Here is a 20,179-nt window from a genome sequence, read left to right as displayed (position 1 = left end):
ATCCAGCTGCAAATTGTATTGGTAAACTGGACGAATGAGACACACCTATTTCTATTGTTTTTATTTGTTCTCAATAGCTTCCATGTTATGTGTTGCCCACTGACTTCTGAAACAGATTATGTTTCCATAAAAAATATAAAATAACAAAGAAAATAATGTTAAAAAAGTTCTCTAATGCTCAAGAGGTTCACATATTTTCAAGCAGCAATGTCAAGTTCTACACTCTTTTGTCTCATGTCTTAGATTGTGATTCTGAAATTTCTGAAAATGAAATTTTTTTTTTTAAATCTCACCAGTAGTCACCATGTAAAGAGTTATTTTTCAAAATTCTACACAATTCAGCAAAAAACAATATAATGTTAGTTAGCTAGCTATTTAACAACTGTTGATTTATGCTTGTTTCAAAAAACATGGATTATAAGATATGACAGAGGTCTCATAATCCTTGGTTTGCCATTTAGAGGAGAATGAAGCCCTAACACTTCACACTGACCTTCTATCACAGAAAGAATCAGGACATCCTACCCCCAGGTTTGAACACACAAAAGGAGGTTCAGGGCTACATGGTAGGGGCAACAGGCATATTTGGATAGGATCCAAATATCAAAAACCAAGCAAGGTATCAAATGATGAGCATCAAAGTGTTTTCCAGTGTAAACTGTCTATGTAATATTTTTGAAACCAGACCTCTTTCTGTCCTGCCTAGGTACAAGCCATCAAAAGCCCCAGGTAAAGACAGCCTCTCTGGGTCAGGCCGGTAAAGCTCGCTCCCCTCTGCTGCCTGTCTCAGTCCCTACAGCACCAGACCTGCCAGAGGAGGGAGGATTGAAACCAGCAGAGGATTCAGCTGCTAATGTAAGTCTGTATGGAGAGAATGTTTTTTGTTTGTTTGTTTATAATATATTTTTTATTTTAGTTATGGACTGAACATAGCACACATAGATAAAACAGTCATCATGATCTTGAATGTAATGTAGTTAAATACAGAGTATAAAAAAAAAAAATCCAAAAGAAAACATTGATCAAGGTATAAAACAGTGCACAGCATTAGGAGTTAGTCAGATTTCGGCCCTTTATGTACGGCAGTAGAGGGTCCCAAATCTTATCATTGTATTTTAATTTATTATTGTTGTGATTAGAGGTGGGAAAAAAAATTGATATCGCAATATATTGTTGTGCTCTCTGTCGCAATAAATAATTGATACACTGACGGCAAATATCGATATTTTATTACAACATACATTATGGATTTACCCCGTTGTCACCGTCAGTACTTAATCTATCCTGTCCCGTTTGTGGGGGCGCTAATCCCGTAAATGAGGGTAAAGTAGGCATAAGCAGCGGCCGGTGAAGAAGACGAGCGGGGGGGGGGGGGGGGGGGGGGGGGTAGCGTTCGTCCGGGCGCTTTTTTTTAACGAGAAGACCGCGGCAGCCCACTAACACCCGCTATAAAGCAGCTTACATTGAAAATGAGTATAGCGGCGCAGCGCCGCTGTTCCACCGTCTGGAGAGAACCCTGAGCTGGACACATTAAAGTGCATGAACATTAATAACATGTCTTATGTAAACCAGGACAGTGCTTTCTGATACTGAAAAGTCAGTAGCAACTTGTTTTATGTAAACTTGGGCCCGTTTTAGTTTAACAATAGTTAAACAAGATAAGAATAACATAAAAATTTAATGAAATATTGGGCACATTTCAGTATGCAACCAATTATGTGCGGAGTTATGTTCACCCATCCAGTACCCCTCGGGTTCCCCTATGAATTTGGAGTGGTGGGGAAACTGTTTGGTTGGTTATGACAGAGGCTGTGGGTTGAGTGTATATTATCTCTACCCACTGCCTAAACATAGACCCAAACCCAAATTGTTCTAGTGCTACCTGCATGTAAGGCTACTCAACCTGGTCAAATGCACACTGTGAATCTAAGGAGATAATGACTCTGACGAGTGTTTACTATGCAAACTATTGAAAAGACAGCATAAATTAAAATGTAGTTGTCTCCCTGGCATAAATCCAGTTTGATCTGGGTGCACAATACTACATGTATATTTCTTCAACCTGTCTGCAAGAATCTTCCCTATGATCTTAGTTTCAGCAGGTAGCAGTGAGATTGGATGGTAGGAAGATACTAATAGGGGATCACAACCAGGTTTTGGAATAACTGGCATTGATGCTGGCATTATATAATGTAGGTGGAAGTACTGAAGCTTCCCTAGAGTGGTTAAACATTGCAACAGTAAGGGTGTTAGGTCCTTACAAATTTTTTAAAAGAAGTCCATGCTGAAGCTATCGGGCCCTGGGGCTTTATTAGTTGGTAATGATGACATAGCTGCATTGAGTTCTTTTAAGTTCAGGTCGGCATCTAGTGCTTTGATGGCCTCATCAGAAAGCTGAGGCAATTGTAGTCCAGCAAAAAACTCTTTTTTTTATTTTTTATTTGTCCACATTGCCTTGTGACTTACACATGTGAGTAGAATTCTATAAATCTGTCGTTTATTGTTTTAGGGTTAGTTAGTATACAGCCTGAGCTAGTTTTAATTTGAAATATGGCTCTGGAGGACTGCGTTTGTCTTAGCTGCCTGGTAAGAAAGTTGTGCAGTTTCTCCCCCAGTTCAAAGTGTTTCTGTCTCATGCGTGTTAGTAACTTGATAACATCTTTTGAAAGCAGGTCGTTATGCTCATATCTTAGGGCCACAATCCTGTTTAGCAGTTCAGCTGCAATCATGTAACTGTTTTCTAGATTGTGAGACCAGGCACGTGCACACATAAGGCCCAAGGGGTGCTAGAGCCCCTGCCCTTTTTACCTCCTATTAAAAAGTGCTCTGTTTGTGTGTTCTGTAAATGAATAAATAAAATCTTGTTGTGCAAAGGGATGTCAAAAAAAGGCAGTATAAAAACACCACTGTTATTTACCGTAAGCATTTCGTACGTCATATGGTGTTGTGAGTGTGTTGAGCCTATAAAGCCGCTTCTCTGTCTGCTGCGGCTAAGCTCTGTCTCTCTCTACAAACGCTACTTTCAAACTACAAGCCCCCCGCTAAGAACCCACTTCTAAACTACAATCGGGTGCAATGTAAAGCTCTTATTTTGAAGACAAATAGAGAGAGAGAGAGAGAGAGAGAGAGAGAGAAGCCGCTGCCTCATCGAGAATCCCACCATGCACGTAGATGCGACGTTACAGTGGAGCGACTTGAACCTTTTGTGAGTTATAAATCCATTAACATAACTTCCTTGTTGGGGCTAACAAGTCAAACTTCCACTTATTCAACGTGCAAAATATGAATCATATTTCAGATGAGTGTCCATTTGTCCTTGTTAAGCTAACTGCTTGTTAATGAGAGTTAAGAATAATCCAATATGACAGCTGTCTGTATCGGCTGTTTATCTGCCACAAATCTTCAGCTTTTTCCAGATATTGAGCTTATTGTGACTTTGCTGTTGAAAACATTGCTGTTCCTACTAACATTCACAGTAGCAGTCACAGTAGTCATTTCTTGGTTTTGTCACATTTTTAGGTGTGTAGCCTGTATTTCTAGTTTGCAGTTGCCCTCTAATAAATAGCCTAATAATAAGCCAGTGTTTTATTGCTTTTTAAGAATTGCAGCTGAATTGCATGTCTTCTAAACCTCAGTATTATGATAATGTGAATAAAACTGTGTTGACAATAATTTGTTGACACAAAAGAAATGGCAATTGCATTATCACTCACAGCTACACAGGATACACAGCTAAGAAGTTAGCTTTGTATAAGTACTTTGTTTATTAATTTTACATTAATTAATCTGAAAAAAAATTGTAGGTACTGCCCTGACTTTGAGCCCCTGCCCCTCAATAATCATGTGCACGTCCCTGGGTGACTGACTGTTTTGTATTTCCACTAACTTACTTCTTGAACGCTTTCTTTCAGCAGATTCATATGATATTATGTCCCCTTAACAACTGCCTTCAGGGCTTTACATAGAGTGTAGTTGCTAACATCACCACTATCATTTGTATTAATGAACACTGTTCACAATTTCTCAATAATGTATTTACAGAAACCCTTATCGTTTGATAGAGAATTATTTAGCTGCCAGCTGTAACTCCCCTTAGCTGTGTCAAGTTGAAGATCTGCTGAAACAGGGGAATGATCAGATATAACAATATTGTGATAACAAGACCCAGAGACAGTTGAGAGCAAGCTGGAATCTAGAAGAAAATAATCTATTCTTGAATAACATTTATGCACTGATGAGTAAAATGAGAAATCTTTTTTTAGAGGGATTAAGCAATTGCCAGACATCTACAAGGTTATAGCCCTGCATTAAAGGAGAACTTTGGTCGATTTCAACATGCAGCTTTATCGCTCAAGCTACCCTTGACTGGCCAGTACCGAACACTTTTGGTCCACCTCTTACAGGGCTCCTTGAACGGAGAGTTAGCATTGATAGCTAACAGCATGGGGTCAGAACACTGTGTTTTAAGCGTCTTAACATGCTCCAAATCTCACCCCAAAAGTTATGCAACACCAGCAGACACCTTACAACACAGCACTGTAGTGTTTATAACTCACAATGAATAAAAAAGTGGTTAAAACAGTGTGTTTGTGCAAGCAGCCACATACCGGTTTGTTGACATCCCTGTCATCCGGTAGACCAAACTAGTCGATCCGTCGAGCGTGCACTTACTCCCATACTGGCAGTGACAGAAACTTGAATTTTGCCAACAGAAACGTAGTCCAGCATTTTCGTTTTTCTGTTCACAACGTACATGTTCATGTTACAGCCTGCCATGAGCCATTAGCCTTACAATAGCCTGTTATGAGTCTATTCGCTCTGCACCAAGAGCTAGCTTGTCTGCTCATGCTAATTCTTCTTGCAGAGAGCAGAGCAGAGAGTCCGTGATGATCGAAGCTGTTTCCGAAATAGTCACAATTGAGAGCTTGTCTGATGTCGAAGTGGAAGACATCGACGACGAACCTTTTGAATTCGACGGTAGACCATATTTGTTCAAACCCGAGTATACAGATGAGGAGTCACTTGCACTAGAGAACGAGAGACTGGAGAGAGAGGCGCAGAGAGCGGAACAGGCAGAGGCGGCTTCACGGCCAAGGACATCGGCGACCTGGTGGTGCTCTTGTGGATGTTGTGTCCAAATGGATACAGAAGAGGAAAGCCTATGCTGTAAGGAGTGGGACATCATACGGCCTAATGTTTCCAAGGATAGCGCACAGTGTGTCACCCGCAGAGTTCAAACAGAGTTTGCACGTCTATTTGAAGCCACAACGACCAGCCACAACTGTAATGTTTTGGGGTCGTAGAGAGGCAAACGGTGGAAGCTTATATTCTTATATTTCTTCATTCTATTACCTCAATTGGGCATTGCACAAACTAGTTACCGCTAGTTACCATTTTCGGTAACAGCGCTGCTTCGATCATCACAGACTCTCTGCTCTGCTCTGCTCTCTGCAAGAACCATTAGCATGAGCAGACAAGCTAGCTCTCATTGCAGAGCGAATAGACTCATAACAGGCTATTGTAAGGCTAATGACTCATGACAGGCTGTAACATGAACATGTACGTTATGAACAGAAAAACGAAAATGCTGGACTACATTTCTGTCTTCAAAATCCAAGTTTCCGTCGCTGCCAGTGAGGGAGTAAGCGCACGCTCGACGGATCGACTAGTTTGGTCTACCGGACGACAGGGATGTCAACAAACGGTATGTGGCTGCTTGCACAAACACACTGTTTTAACCACTTTTTTATTCATTTTGAGTCAGACACGCTACAGTGCTGTGTTGTAAGGATTCTGCTGATGTTGCATAACTTTTGGGCTGAGATTTGGAGCATGTTAAGACGCTTAAAACACAGTGTAAAGTTCTGACCCCATGCTGTTAGCTGTCAATGCTAACTCTCTGTTCAAGGAGCCCTGTAAGAGGTGGACCAAAAGTGTTAGCGTTTTCGGTACTGGCAAGTCAAGGGTAGCTTGAGCGATAAAGCTGCATGTTGAAATCGGCCGAAGTTCTCCTTTAAGCTGTTGAGAATCAAGCTACTTTTTGGACTAGTCACCTTAGATCCAGAGAGACTGAATATAACCCTAAAAAGGGCTTGGAAGAATCCAGCTTCATTGGAATTAGGGCCATACACATGAATCAGTGTCACTGCTATTTAATTCAGTAAACCTCAACTGAATGTCTACCGTTCTGGTCAGTAATTTTTTGCTCATGTTGAAATGTAGCTTTTTTTATGTATAAGGATAGCAACCCCTTTTGCCTTGACTGAAAAATTGGACTGAAAGATGTATGATTGTATTAGCCTCAAAACCTTTGCTGCACTTTTTTTAATATGTGTTTCCCGGAGGAAGCATATATCAGCTGAAGTGATTTCAAGGGTGCAAAACCCTTTTCCCTTTTTTACAGGGCTGTTCATGCCGCTCACGTTCCAACTGACTAGCCTAACTGCTCCTATATTGCATCTGTCTGGATCACCTTACATCAATAAGTGATAACTAAAGTGTATATAAAGAGTGTGACAGTCACTAACATGTCTGTGCTACAGAAAATAAAGGAAAAACAGAACAAAAACGCTTCTAATACGAGAAAGGAACATTCTCATTCACTCTACCACTCCCCTGTCAAACTCCATCTTCTAAAGGTTAACGTTAGCAATGAAAGAAAATTTCTGGTACCATTGTATCGAGTCAATTCATAAGAAACCTCACATATTAAGTAGCAGTGATGCTCATTAAACAAGAAAAAAGGGCAAGACTACCACAGTAGCAGGCTGTCAAAGTGTTAATTTTGTCCTATCAAACCCATGCAAAACTAAGTAGGGAGTCCATTAAACATTACTGTATGATGGCAGGCTTGCTTATTATTGTCAATCAGTGTCATGTTCTGCAGTATTTCTCTCCCCTCTGGCAGTCTCTGCTACAGTTGGGACAGGTCCCTGGACCCCACCCCCACTGATACTGACACTGACCATTGGACTCTTGCACTCAACCACTACCATCCTTTAATCCTTGCAGAATTTGGACAGTTTTTCTAATTTTAACAATCTTTTATATTTTATCTATTTTGTCATTCCTTGTACAGCTCTCCTGTCTTAATGTATCAATCATCCCACACTTATTTCTCTCTGTGTGTTTATATTCTTTATGTTTGTTTATATTGTATATTTTACAATGTGTATATGTAATAGTCATTGTTTGTTTATTGTCTTCAATGCATGCCCCTTATTCACCAATACAAATTCCTCGTTAGTGTAAAATCCTTCTTTTTAATAAATCTGTTTCTGATTCTGATCTGATTCTGATTTCTGATATTGTAGCTTGGAGTTCTCTCTAGCTAGCTTTAGCACAAGTTCTTTAACCGCCAAGTGGTGGAATCTCACTGTGATGGGCCGAGGCTTACAGTCCATCCTGAGTTGTGTGCTCCGAAATGCACTGTCACTTCGAATAGGCACACTGATGTTGTGTCAACATTAGCCCTTTTTAGATAGAAAAGGTGGCACATTTGCTCCAAGGTAAGGACGGCAATGTGCCGGCCTGTCTTTCTAAAACGGAGGCGTAATATTCCTCCTTTTCCACAAGTCGCCTCTGAGGTAGGCGTATACATGTGACGTGACGTGAAGCTCGAAGTTGGCAGTGACATAGAATTTGTCTTCAAAATAAGAGCTTTACATTGCACCCCATTGGAGTTTAGAACTGGGTTCTTTGTGGGGGGGCTTTTAATTTGAAAGTAGCGACCGGTGTTAGCTTGCCAACACAGCAATAAGCTAACACAACCAAACATCTACAGAGACCGAGGAGACGCTAGCATCTCCTGGATCTCAGCGGCTGTCCAGTTGTTCATCTTAATGTCCGCGGATGAAATGATGGACTGACTGCTGTGATCAGATGTTTCTTGGTTTTAAAACTCCCCGGCTGTGGGTGCACAACAGTGCAGGTCATCGACACCTCCGCCCACCTCACGCAGAGGCCGGCACATTTCCGCCTCATTTTTAGATAGCAGTCGAGGCGGAAGTAAGTGTACCCTCCGAGGCAGAAAATCGGCATGCCAAAACAGACCCCCAATTTGCAGCACTATGTCTAAAACCGCGGACCAAGCCGCCAAAAGGACGGGCCAATTGGCGGCTTGGTGCTCTGTCTAAAAACGGCTATTGCTTCCCACTCTTTTAGGTGGGCAGCATTTCAGTCAGTTTGCCATTTTCAGCTTTCTCTTTGATGCCCACAATACATATGTTCTGCTGATGAGCGCGGTCCTCCATGGCACTTAGCTTAGTTTGTTGTTTCTTGGACTAGGCTAGCGCATAGCCTTTCTTAATCCTCAGTACGCTTTTCATGCGAGACAGCGGCTTCCTCCTTAGTGGTCACTCTGGTATTGATATCCGACATGTCATCGTTCAGACTGATGATTGTGGCATTTAACTCTGTAAATCGCTTGTCCACATTGTCACTTAGGGCGCTGATGGCAGCTAGCATGTCTTGAATTGTAGCGTTAGCAGCCTCATTCTCACTAATAAACTCCTCATGGCTAGGACTTTCGTCACCGCCTTCTGAAGCAGTGGGAATGCCCTTTTTCTTCCCCATGTTCTCTTTGAAAACATTTCAAGTCAGTGGTTTTGATAAGTCAAAAAGGTGTGAAAAAAAGGTGGTTTCAATTTGAAGTTTCTTGGAGCTCTTGCCAAACAAGTCCACTCCGTAGCACTCTCGGTTCCGCCCCCAGAGAATGTTTTAGTACATGTTGTTGATTTGATTTGACATTACAGGTACATCACTGGGCTGAAGCATGCAGACATTGGAACTGCTTCAGTCTTACATTGGTCATTGTAAATTTCAGTCTGTGGAGGTTTCTGAACTCAAAGCAAACAAAATATAACTATCCAAAGCTTAGGTTTGCAATGCAAATTATGGCTTATTTTACATAACCAGATGGAAGTCATTTAATTAGTAACATCTAATATTATATCTAAGATCACAGTTTCTAGTAAAAAAAAAAACGTGATTTACATAAACGTATATTCTTTAGTTTGATATATATATTGTATTAGGTAACAGGAAAACAAATATATTTAAAGTTCTTCATTTATTGCTCATCATCATCTGTTTGCCTTTTACTGTAGCGGTTGCCATTGCAAACCTGATGCAGACACAGCTGGCTTCAAAGGCTTTAAAGGTATGTCATGGTGGTGCACATACATGCAGCGGCTTAGCACTCTACGTATTGGTACTCTGTAATTAGTTTACTTTGCCACTAATTGAGTGCCACGTATGCACAGGCAAATGAAAAATACAGCCAGCACAAACTGCTTGACATAGGTTCGATGCCCATAAACTGTATCTTCAACAAGGAAGACCCCAGACCTGACATCCCATTGGAGCTTGTCAGACCACCAGAGTCTGCGTGAATTACTCACCCAGCTGGGAAACGGCGGAGGCGGCGCTGAGAGAGTAAGCAGAAGCGAGGCTGTCAAGCCAGGATAAGAGCTAGGCTAGGCAGAAACCTACACAAGGATTCATTGCCGAGCCTCTTCGTCACAAATGCAAGATCATTTTCCAACAAGATCAAGTACCTGGACCTCACCATATACACAAAGACAAACATCCAAGACTGCTGTGTTATGGTAATCACAGAGATGTGGCTCAGCCCAACCTTATGTTTACACAAGTAACAACTGGTGGACAAACACAGTGATGACTGACACTTACTGCTCGCTGGACTTGGAGTACTTAGCAGTAAGATGTCACCTCTTCTATCTGCCATGAAAGTTTACAGTTGTCACAATCACGGCTGTTTACATACCTCTGGATGCTAACACCACAACAGCCATGGGCTATTTGCAATCTGTCATTAGCAAACAACAGCGGGACCATCCTGACTGGGTTTTTGTAATAACTGGTGATTTTAACAAAGCAAATTTAAAAACTACACTCCCAAAATTCCACCAACATGTCCACTGTCCCTCAAGAGGAAAAATACATCTGTGCTGTTCTACATAAAATGCTGCATGGACAATGTTGCCACCACAAAACAGATCCATGTGTTTCCCAGTAACAAGCTGTGGATGACCAAGGCCCGTAACACCGCATTTCGGTCTGGTGACATGCAAAACTACAGCAACGCCAGGGAAAACCTGACAAAGGGCATCAGGGATGCTAAGGTAGCCTACAAGCGGAGGATCAAGGACCACTTTGGCAACTCGGACCCCCGCCGGGCATGGCAGGGGATACATCACATCACCAGGCCCTAGACAAGGTATTTTCAAATATCTTAAACCTTTCTGTGTCACAGTGCACAGTCCCCACCTGCCTGATGACATTCACAATAGTGCCAGTTCTAAAGCAGACTACTATAACATCCCTCAACGACTACAGGCCCTTGGAACTGACACCTGTCATTTTGAAGTGCCTGGAGAGGCTAGTCGTGCAACACATCAAGGCTGCTCTGCCGCCCACCCTGGAGCCGCACTAATACGCATACAGAGCAAACGGGTCAATGGACGATGCCACCTCCACTGTCCTCAACACTGTACTGCACCGGAACAACAAGAGGCATATGCACAGCTGTTGTTTGTGGACTACAGCGCCTCGTTCAACACCATTCTACCCTGCAGACTGTCTTCCTGGGTGTACGAAACAACATCTGCCTTTGGATTAAGGATTTCTTGACAGACCGACCACAGTCAGTCAGGACGGGCCCGCATCTCTCCTCTACTCTGACACTCAGCACAGGTGCCCCACAAGGCTGTGTGCTGAGCCTGTTCCTCTACTCTCTGTATACACATGACTGCATTCCATCCCACAACACCAACACCATAGTCAAATTTGTAGATACAACTGGTGGGGCTGAGTCTGCCTACAGAGAGGGGGTACAGAGGCTGACTGAGTGGTGCACAGAGAACATTCTCACAATTAACACTCAAAAAATTAAAATAATTCATTATTGACTTCAGGAAGAAGCAGGATGTCCACTCTCCACTGAACATAAACGGGGAAAGGTTGAGAGAGTGGCCAGCTTCAAATTCCTGGGCACACACATTTCTGAGGACCTCACATGGAAAGCAAACACCACAGCGCTTGTTAAGAAGGCACAACAGTGACTGTATTTTCTAAGACTGCTAAAGAAAGTATACCAGTCACAACAGCTTTTGGAGACCTTCTACCACTGTTCTATTGAGAGGTTCCTCACATATGGCATCCTAGTGTGGTTTGGTGGCAGCTCTGCAGCAGATAAAAAGTCCATGCACAGGGTCATTAAAACCGCCCAGAACATCATAAACCAACAGCTACCTTCCCTGGACGACATCTTCACCTCCCGTTGCCCGCAGAAAATTCACAACATCCTAAAGGAATCATTCCACCCATCACCTGTTTGAACTGTTGCCTTCCTGTAAACGCTACAGGTCTACCAAACAGCACCACAAGATTCATCAACAGTTTCTACGCCAAAGCCATCACCATACTGGACTCAGAACTAAAAACACTTCCCGAAACACACATCAACACTGATATGCAATAATTTATCATCACAAATGCACTTCACCATCATGGAACATGTGTTTTGCATATTTGGCAAGCTGGCATGAATGAGAGTACAAGTGAGGAAAATGGATGATGAATGAAAGCATTAATGTATTTTTATTTTATTTATTTTATTAAGTATTTTCAGTCCAGTACTTGAGTGAAATTTCATTGTATTTTATACAATGACAAATAAAGTCTCTATCTATCTCTGTCTATAGCTGTTAGAACTAATTGGTTGTATCAGTTGTCTTTGAGCTCATCATGTATCAACAGCAGAGCAGATGCATTTCAGGGTTTTCAAAACTCATATCAATGTAAAAATATTCCAGAGAAATCATTTTACAATCCATCTGGAGTTTTCTCAGTCATTTGCTGATTGTGTCTGAAACGTCACATGACCGCTAAAAATGGGGTCATGGCCATAAAAAGAGATAAAGTCTGCAGCATTAGGAGACACGAGTGCAGATGGTTACATTATATTACTGTCCACTGCTCTACTGACAATAGTACTGAAAACAGCCTATGGAATTTATTAGGGCCCGAGCAGGTCATCGACCTGTGAGGTCCCTATTGAAATTGGAAAGATTCTTCTTATTATTCTTCTTCTGCGCTTTGACTGCAGTTTTGGATGCCTGAACATATCCAAAAACTCATCAAATTTGGAATATACATCACATCTGGCGAAAAATTTGATAATTTAATGTCGTTGGGTGAGGTCGTGACCTGCGGGCTCTGTAGCGCCCCCTAATGTTCAGCCCTGCCTCCCACAAGTGCGTAGAAGAACGAAATTCAATACGCAGATTCCTCATGACCAGACGCACAAACAACCCATTTGGACCACTAGTGTCAGTCCAACAGGAAGGCAGCCAATTAGATGTGTGGCGGCGTTTTTGTCCAATTCATGCCTACTTTGAAAATTATCTTGTCCTAGAGCTTAAACAGTCTTCAAATTAACTCGGTAATTTTCTTCATGCCTTGAAGAACAAAAGTTATTGAAATCATTCAGCTGCGCCAAACTTTAGTGGGCGGTGCGGTGGAAACCATTTTTTCCTCACGCCATCAAGCATCGAGGCTTTATAACTTCAACATACAATTTCCTATCCACACCAAACTGCTTGTAACTGTAGAGGCTGTCTCCCCGAACAAATCTCAGCATCAATACTTAGTCTGGCATTTTGCTTTTGGCCGCCATGTTGAAATATTGCCAATCTTCGTACTTAAATTATCTCCTCCTACAGATGTAACACCACCGACTTCAAAGTCACTCAGTAGCATCCTCTGACCTTGAAGATGAAAAGTTATTAAAATCTTTATCCTACGTCATACCTGCTGGCCACAGTGGAGCAGGCAATTCGAATCCTTCGCCGTGAAGCATCGTGTCCTCATAATTTCTTCATACAATGTCTTATCTCGGCCAAATCTCTCAGGAATGCAGAGGGAGTCGCCCTGATGAGATCTGTGTAGTCATGGGGCGTGGCCGTGACGCGTGGGCTCTGTAGCGCCCCCTATTGTGATGCCCCGCCTCCTACTTGTAACATAGAAGGACGAAAATTGGTACGCATATTCATCATGACCAGACGCACGGAAAACCCATTTGGATGCATACTCTCAGTCCAACAGGAAGTCAGTTATTTTGAAATTTGGCCGCATTTTTGACAAATTCATGCCTAATTTGAAAATTATCTTGTCCTAGAGCTTAACACCACAGTCTTCAAATTAACTCAGTAATTTTCTTCATGCCTTGAAGAACAAGAGTTATTAAAATCATTCAGCTGCGCCAAGGTTTAGTGGGCGGTGCGGTGGAAACCATTTTGTCCTCACGCTGTCAAGCATCGAGGCTTCATAACTTCAACATACAATTTCCTATCCACACCAAACTGCTTGTAACTGTAGAGGCTGTCTCCCCGAACGAATTTCAGCATCAATACTTAGTCTGCCATTTTGCTTTTGGCCGCCATGTTGAATTATGCCAATCTTTGTACGTAAATTATCTCCTCCTACAGATGTAACACCACCGACTTCAAAGTCACTCAGTAGCATCCTCTGACCTTGAAAATGAAAAGTTATTAAAATCTTTATCCTAAGTCATACCTGCTGGCAGTTGTGGAGCCTGCCATAACAATCCTTCATCATGAAGCATCAAGTGCTGATATCTCCTTCATACTATTTCCTAGCTCGGCCAAATCTAGAGGGAATCTAGAGGGAGTGGCCCTGAATAGATCTGTGCATCAATACTGTGTCATATCCATAGCGCCACCCACTGGAAACATGAAGCAAGTTTTATTTCAGGCACTTTGGGCGTCCTACATGCATGTACATGAATGAAATGTGGCACGCATGTGTGTCATGACAAGACACACAAATGACTCATTTACACCCACACTCTCAGTCAAACAGGAAGTGGTCAATTTTGCTTAGAAGCACATGAATTGATGGTGTAGGTGATGCAAGTCGCCACTAGATGGCACTGTTGTCTTTCAAGGCACATGTATCATATTCATCAGATTTTATTGAAACTTCAAAAGGTGGCAGCATGCACTTCTTGGGATAAAAACTAGTAAACAAAGCAGAACTTAGATCAAAAGCTTGACACTGATAGACAGCCATAAATACATTTTTTGAAAGAAGGCAAATGAAGCATTATTCTACACATATTTATGTGCAGTGATGACAAACATAGTCAGATGTACATGGCATTTGCAGGTAGTTTTGTCTTAATTGCACGTTACAACAGGGCATATTTGAAGGGTAATGGGTTGAGCCACATAATGGATAAGTCAGTGGTAGTAAGCCACATCACACAATTTTCAAATAAGCCAGTTTGCTAAGAATGCCATTTGCGTGTTGTGTCTGCCTTGTCAAGGTGGCACACAACAAGATGTGTGTAGTTGTGATTCTGCCCAACTCTTCCGCGATGAACGAAGTGGATTCCAGTGCGATATGAAACAACTGAGTGGGTTCTTTGGTTAAACACCGCTACTGCAGGACGCTCGTCAAACCTGGTCACTTGACCGCTGTCCCTTTTCAAAAGGAAGAATCACCTCTGGCTGCACTCCACTACCTATCTTAATCTGTGGCATTCCACTTCCATCTTCTATGATGCGCTGCCTTCCTGCCTTCATGGTGACAACAGAAGGCAGTGTCTTATCTGCGCCGGTAGTCGAGTGGTTGGCGTGCATGCCACATACGCAGTGGACCCGGGTTCGAATTTAGGGCGGAGGAAGTTTACTGCAAGCCACAGCCCCCCCCTCTCTGTCCCACTTCCAATCTATTCCCTGCAAAAACACAGGTGTCCATGCCTGAATTCCAGACAAAGGCAAAGAGAAGGCCGTAACACTTCACACAATGTAACGGTGCAGAATCGATTGTCAAAACGTACCTGATTACTAACTGTTTTAGAAATCATTCACGTGCAGTCCCTTTGGATTTCTGTGGATTGCAGGAAGTTGTTCTGACTTCACCTGAAAGCGCTTGATACTGGCAGGGGCAACCCACCGCGTTACAAACACACGTTGGGAGAAGAGGCTGATATTCACCCCCCGCGTGCACCGTCCCAAATGCAGGCGGTTGCCGCCTCCGTGAACAACGATCGAGCAACGGGGCTTAAGCCGCGGCGCGTTTGGACGGCGGCACGCCCCGACGCGCGCGCGGACTGCGAGGGACCGTTCATCACTGCTTGCAGTTTTAATTTGTATTTGTTTTTATATCAATATTTTGTATGAATTTTTTTTTGTTTCCTTTTTTCAGTTTCTGATGTTTTGCTCCCAGTAATATACTGTATCACAGCACGTGCAGTACTGTGGCACGCATGATGACACAACTCTGTATCTCTTCCTGCAGAAGTTAAAATTCTACAAACTGACCCTTTAATCCAGAAACATGACTTTTACTTTCAATACAGAGAAAGTCTGGAAAATATCTACTATAATCCTGATCAATCGGAATAGTAATTGAATGAATCAATGAACACAGCACTAGTAGCCATAAGAAATGTAATAAGATGTTAACATTTGCATTCGTAATAGTAGCAATATACTGTAGTTCTAGCAACAACAGGAGTATTAATAGCTGTTGTTCAAGCAGCCAATGCTTGAATAGATGGAGCTGCTGTGTATATGTATATATGTCTATTCTATTTCTTCCCTTTTTAATTTTATTGCTTATTTTTGCTATTGTTTCTGTTCTTGTAATATGTTTCTGTTCTTGTAATATTCTGTTGCTGCTGTGACAAACAAATTTCCCCGTCTGCAGGACATTAAAGGATTTCTGATTCTGATTCTGATGGAGATGTACTGTTTGTAGAGTTGATGTCTCCACTTTGAAACACCAACTAGACACTTTTTTGCCTCATATCTTTTGAATCAGCATTTCTGTGTCATATCATGTTCACATTACATATATGAAATGACTCTTATTTCTGAGAGTAAAAACAATATAAAATATTGAGAGGATGAAAACACGTGCAGTCAGTATGATGTACATTTTCACTGGCATTTACACTACCAGTAAAAAGTTTGGACACACCTTCTCATTTAATGATTTTTCTTTATTTTATGAATGAACACATATGGAATTATGTAGTAAACAAAAACGTTTGAAATAACTCTAAATGTGTTTCATATTTTAGATATTAGATTCCTTCCATTTGTGGACTTTCTTGCCTTCTTAATGGGGTTGGGACCATCAGTTGTGTTGTGCAGAAGTCAGGTTAGTACACAGCTGACAGCTCTATTTGACAACTTTCAGAATTCATATTATGGCAAGAACCAATCAGCTGAGTAAAGAGAACAGACAGTCCAAAACATTAAACGTGTCCCCAAGTGCAGTCGCAAAAACCATCAAGTGCTACGACGAAACTGGCTCATGTGATGACTGCCCCAGGAAAGGAAAACCAAGAGTCACCTCTGCTGCTGAGGATAAATTCATCCGTGTCACCAGCTTCAGAAATTGCAAGTTAATAGCACCTCAGATTAGAGCCTAGATGAATGCCTCTCTAGGACTCTAGTAGCAGACACATCTCCACATCAACTGTTCAGAGGAGACTGCACAAAAGGCCTTTATGGTCAGATAGCTGCTAAAAAACCACTCCTGAGGAAAAGCAACAAGCAGAGGAGATTTGTTTGGGCCAAGACACACAGGGAATGGACATTAGACCAGTTGGAAATCTGTGCTTTGGTCTGATGAGTCCAAATTTGAGATCTTCGGTTCCTCCTACCGTGTCTTTGTGCGATGCAGAAAAGGTGAACGAAGGGTCTCTACCTGCATGGTTCCCACTGTGAAGCATGGAGGAGGGGATGTGATGGTGTGGGGCTGCTTTTCTGGTGACACTGTTGTACTAAGGTTGAGTTTTAGGTGATGCGCAGGTGTCCAAGCGGAGATGTCTGCCAAACATTCCGAGATGCGCATCACAACTTGGGTGTTGGAGGAGGATGAGGGAAAAGAGAGGAACAGTTGGGTGTTAATCAGCATAACAGTGGTAGGAGAATCCATGTGATGTGATTGCAGAGCATAGTGATCTAGTGTATAGTGAAAACAGAAGTGGTCCTAATACTGAGCCTTTAGGGACACCAGTATCTAGAAAGCAGGGTTTGGACAAGGAGCCGTTCCATGTGACCTGAAAGATGTGATTTGTCAGGTATGATGTGAACCAAGTTAGAGCAAGTTCAACCAGAGTGGAGAGGAGGATTGATGGTTGACTGTGTCGAACGCAGAGGATAAATCGAGGAGAATGAGGATGAGGCTCTGGTGGCACAGAGCAACTCAGTCATCATGAGGAGGGCCGTCTCAGTGGAGTGACCAGTCCTGAAGCCTAACTGATTAGGGTCAAGGAGGTCATTTCTGTGAGAGATAGGAGGATAGTTGGTTGTAGACTGCACGTTCCAGGGTTTTAGAGAGGAATGAAAGATGAGATACAGGTCTGTAGTTTCAGATGTCAGCTTTAAGTCTAGGCTGGGTTTCTTTAGGAGTGGCATTACTGTTGCTGTCTTGAAAGGAGCTGGAATAATTCCTGAAGTGAGGGAGGAGTTGATCAGAGTAGTGAGGAATGGCAGATGTCATGAGAGATGTCTTGGAGAAGGGAGGAGGGAATTGGGTCCAGGGAACAGGTGGTGGCATGGTTTGAGAGAGGGCTGACGCAGGTGAGGCATGGGAGTAAATGAGGAGCTAAAGGGGTAAGGAGGGAAGAGAACAAGGAGAATAGTTTCCTGGGGTTGGAGGCAGAGGAGTTGATCTTTGACAGGTAGAAGGCAGATTTGGCTGCTGATACCATTGAGAGGAAGTCAGAAAGGAGGTGGTGGTAGTCAGCAAGGTCATCAGGACGATGTGATTTTCTCCATTTTCTCTCTGCTGCTCGTAACACTGATCAATTGGTTCGCAGTCATTTAGACATCCGGGGGGGGGATGGGGGGGCACAGAGAGCGCCTAAAGAAGAGGAGATGGAGGATAGCAGAGTGGAGGAGGCTTCTTTAGTAGACATTAGAGCAAATTGGTCTGTGGATGGTAGTGAGGAAAGAACAGTAGAGGAGACAGCAGAGAGGGATTTCAGATTGCGGCGGGTGGTGACCATGTGAGGTCTGGGGCGAGGAAAGTGGTGTATTTTAGGGGGGGAGAGAGAAAGTGTGGTGGTCAGACTATGAGCAGTATGCTATCATCAGGGGAGCAGCTCGGGAGGGCATCCATCTCATCAACGAAGTCACAGAGAGGACCGGGAGGGTGATAGATCAGAGGCAGATCTGGGAAGGTGGTCAAGGGGAAGGACCTGGAACGACCACATGGGGGAGACGAGGAGGTCAGTTCCTCCTCCTCTTCCTGTTTGTCTCGGGGAGTGTGAAACAGAGTAGGCAGATGAGAGGGCAGCTGGAGTGGCAGTGTTTTCAGGGGTGATCCAGGTCTGGGTAAGGGCCAGGAAGTGGAGAGTCTGCAGGGAGGCATAGGGTGAAATGGAGTCTGCCTTCTTGACTGCAGACTGGCAGTTCTATAGCCCCCCAGTACTTCAAAAGTTCAGTACTGGTGGAGAATGTGGGATAGCAGAGATTGGGTGGGTTACAGCCTCGAGCAATGTGTCTCCTGTGAAATCTTCTCCGGTTTGATGTCCTGACTGGGACTGTGTAAAGTTCATGGCTACAGTTGGCGGTGGACAGCGTGTTACTCCCTAAGTCTTCATTCGACTGTCCTGACGCTGCAGCTGATGCTGTGGTGACTAGCCCTTATGTGCTAGATTTACCTCATGCAGGCTTGGTTTCGCCCTGCAATCAAGTCTATTGGTCACAGCTGACCGGGGCCAAACTGCCTGTGAAGACTCAGTTTCAACAGTTTCACAACAGTTCACCCAAAAAGTATCTAGACAAGATTAAATATTACAGCCAACCTTCCTCACAGAATGCCTAACACTAGATCTAGAGTTCCCTCTTACTCACCAGCAGTAATTTCACAGTTTCTCTTTCCTGGACAAAATGTATCTGTATTAGTGCATTAGTTCTGCAATTCAAGTCATCCATCATTTAGATATTTTTTCATAAATGTAAGGGCAAATCAAAGAATTGCTGTCTTTTACATTTGTTACCACAAAAGTGAAAGATCCCAGAAGCATTTGCACCTCAGCAGGTGGGTGCGTGCCAGCTAAAGGTAAACCTACAGTTGTGTCAATATGGATGCATACCTAGCTAAGTCAATGTAGAGAGGACAGTCTTTACTTAATGGAAGTATTTCCATTGTTGTAGCTAATTTTGATGTATGAATATGATATGAAGTGTGTGGGTTTGGTGAGTCACAAAAAAAGTAATGATTGCTGATCCACATGCTCACCAGGAGGCATAGACAGGGAATCACTGTGAACAGCTGGAGGGCATTGGGATCATAGAGACAACTGTCAACTGTTCATTTGTGTGTGTGTGTGTGTTTGTTCAAGATGTTTTTTCTGTTATAATCATAACATTAGTCTTTTTGGTTTTCTGTCATATTTACACGTTGGTTTCAGGTTAGTCATTCAACACAGCTGGTTTTCTGTAAATATTTTTTCTCTGAATTTAATAAATGGTAAAGGCATACGTCATGGCAGATCTCATCTGTTTGCACAACAACGCGTTTGAAATTACCTCAAATTTCCTCAAGTGACAATATTGTGGATAGATTGCCACTACACCCATTATTTGGAATTTGCAGCAAAAAAGGACACAGTGCTTGTTGTATTGTTTTCATTAAAACAGCTGTGCCTAATACTTTCACTGTCAGATTGCTAGCAGAATAAAGGTGTTAGTGTTATGTTGCATCTCTCATTCCTGTTATTATGCTGAGGAGTTACCAATAAAGTAGGCTACAGAGTGACGGCTACTTACCATCTGGACAATGTTACCTACATGCACAACGAGTCCCAACAAGCTTTAACCGTCATTTTTGTATTACTCTAAATGCGTAGCGTACCTACAGTCATTTTGTAATGTAATAAGTTACTTTTGAAATTATTGTTACCCAACACTGCGTACAGGACAATGACAGAGGGGGAAGAGATGGAAAGGAAGAAAGGGATTTAGAAGAGGGAGGGAGAGGAAAGGATGTAGATGAAAGGATGGGGATGTACAAGAGGATGAGGGATGACAAAAAACAATGAGAGGAAAGGAGGCAGAAGGAGGAGGAAGAGACTAGAGGAAAGGTAAAAAGAACAGCTGAGGAAGTA

The 20,179-nt window shown here is 42.7% G+C and overlaps 1 protein-coding gene across 1 annotated transcript in view; it reads left to right on the top strand.

Annotated features, from left to right (window-relative positions):
• dcc (DCC netrin 1 receptor) overlaps window positions 1–20,179 on the top strand; it is a 474,778-nt gene that overhangs the window by 427,645 nt on the left and 26,954 nt on the right. Inside the window, exon 28 of the mRNA XM_030434685.1 lies at window positions 707–855. Within this exon, the coding sequence (XP_030290545.1) occupies window positions 707–855 (149 nt within the window). The remainder of the gene's footprint in view (window positions 1–706; window positions 856–20,179) is intronic.

This window comes from Sparus aurata, chromosome 12, assembly GCF_900880675.1.
Source record: "Sparus aurata chromosome 12, fSpaAur1.1, whole genome shotgun sequence".
Classification (NCBI taxonomy): domain Eukaryota; kingdom Metazoa; phylum Chordata; class Actinopteri; order Spariformes; family Sparidae; genus Sparus; species Sparus aurata.
This window is presented reverse-complemented; position numbering and strand designations above follow the sequence as displayed.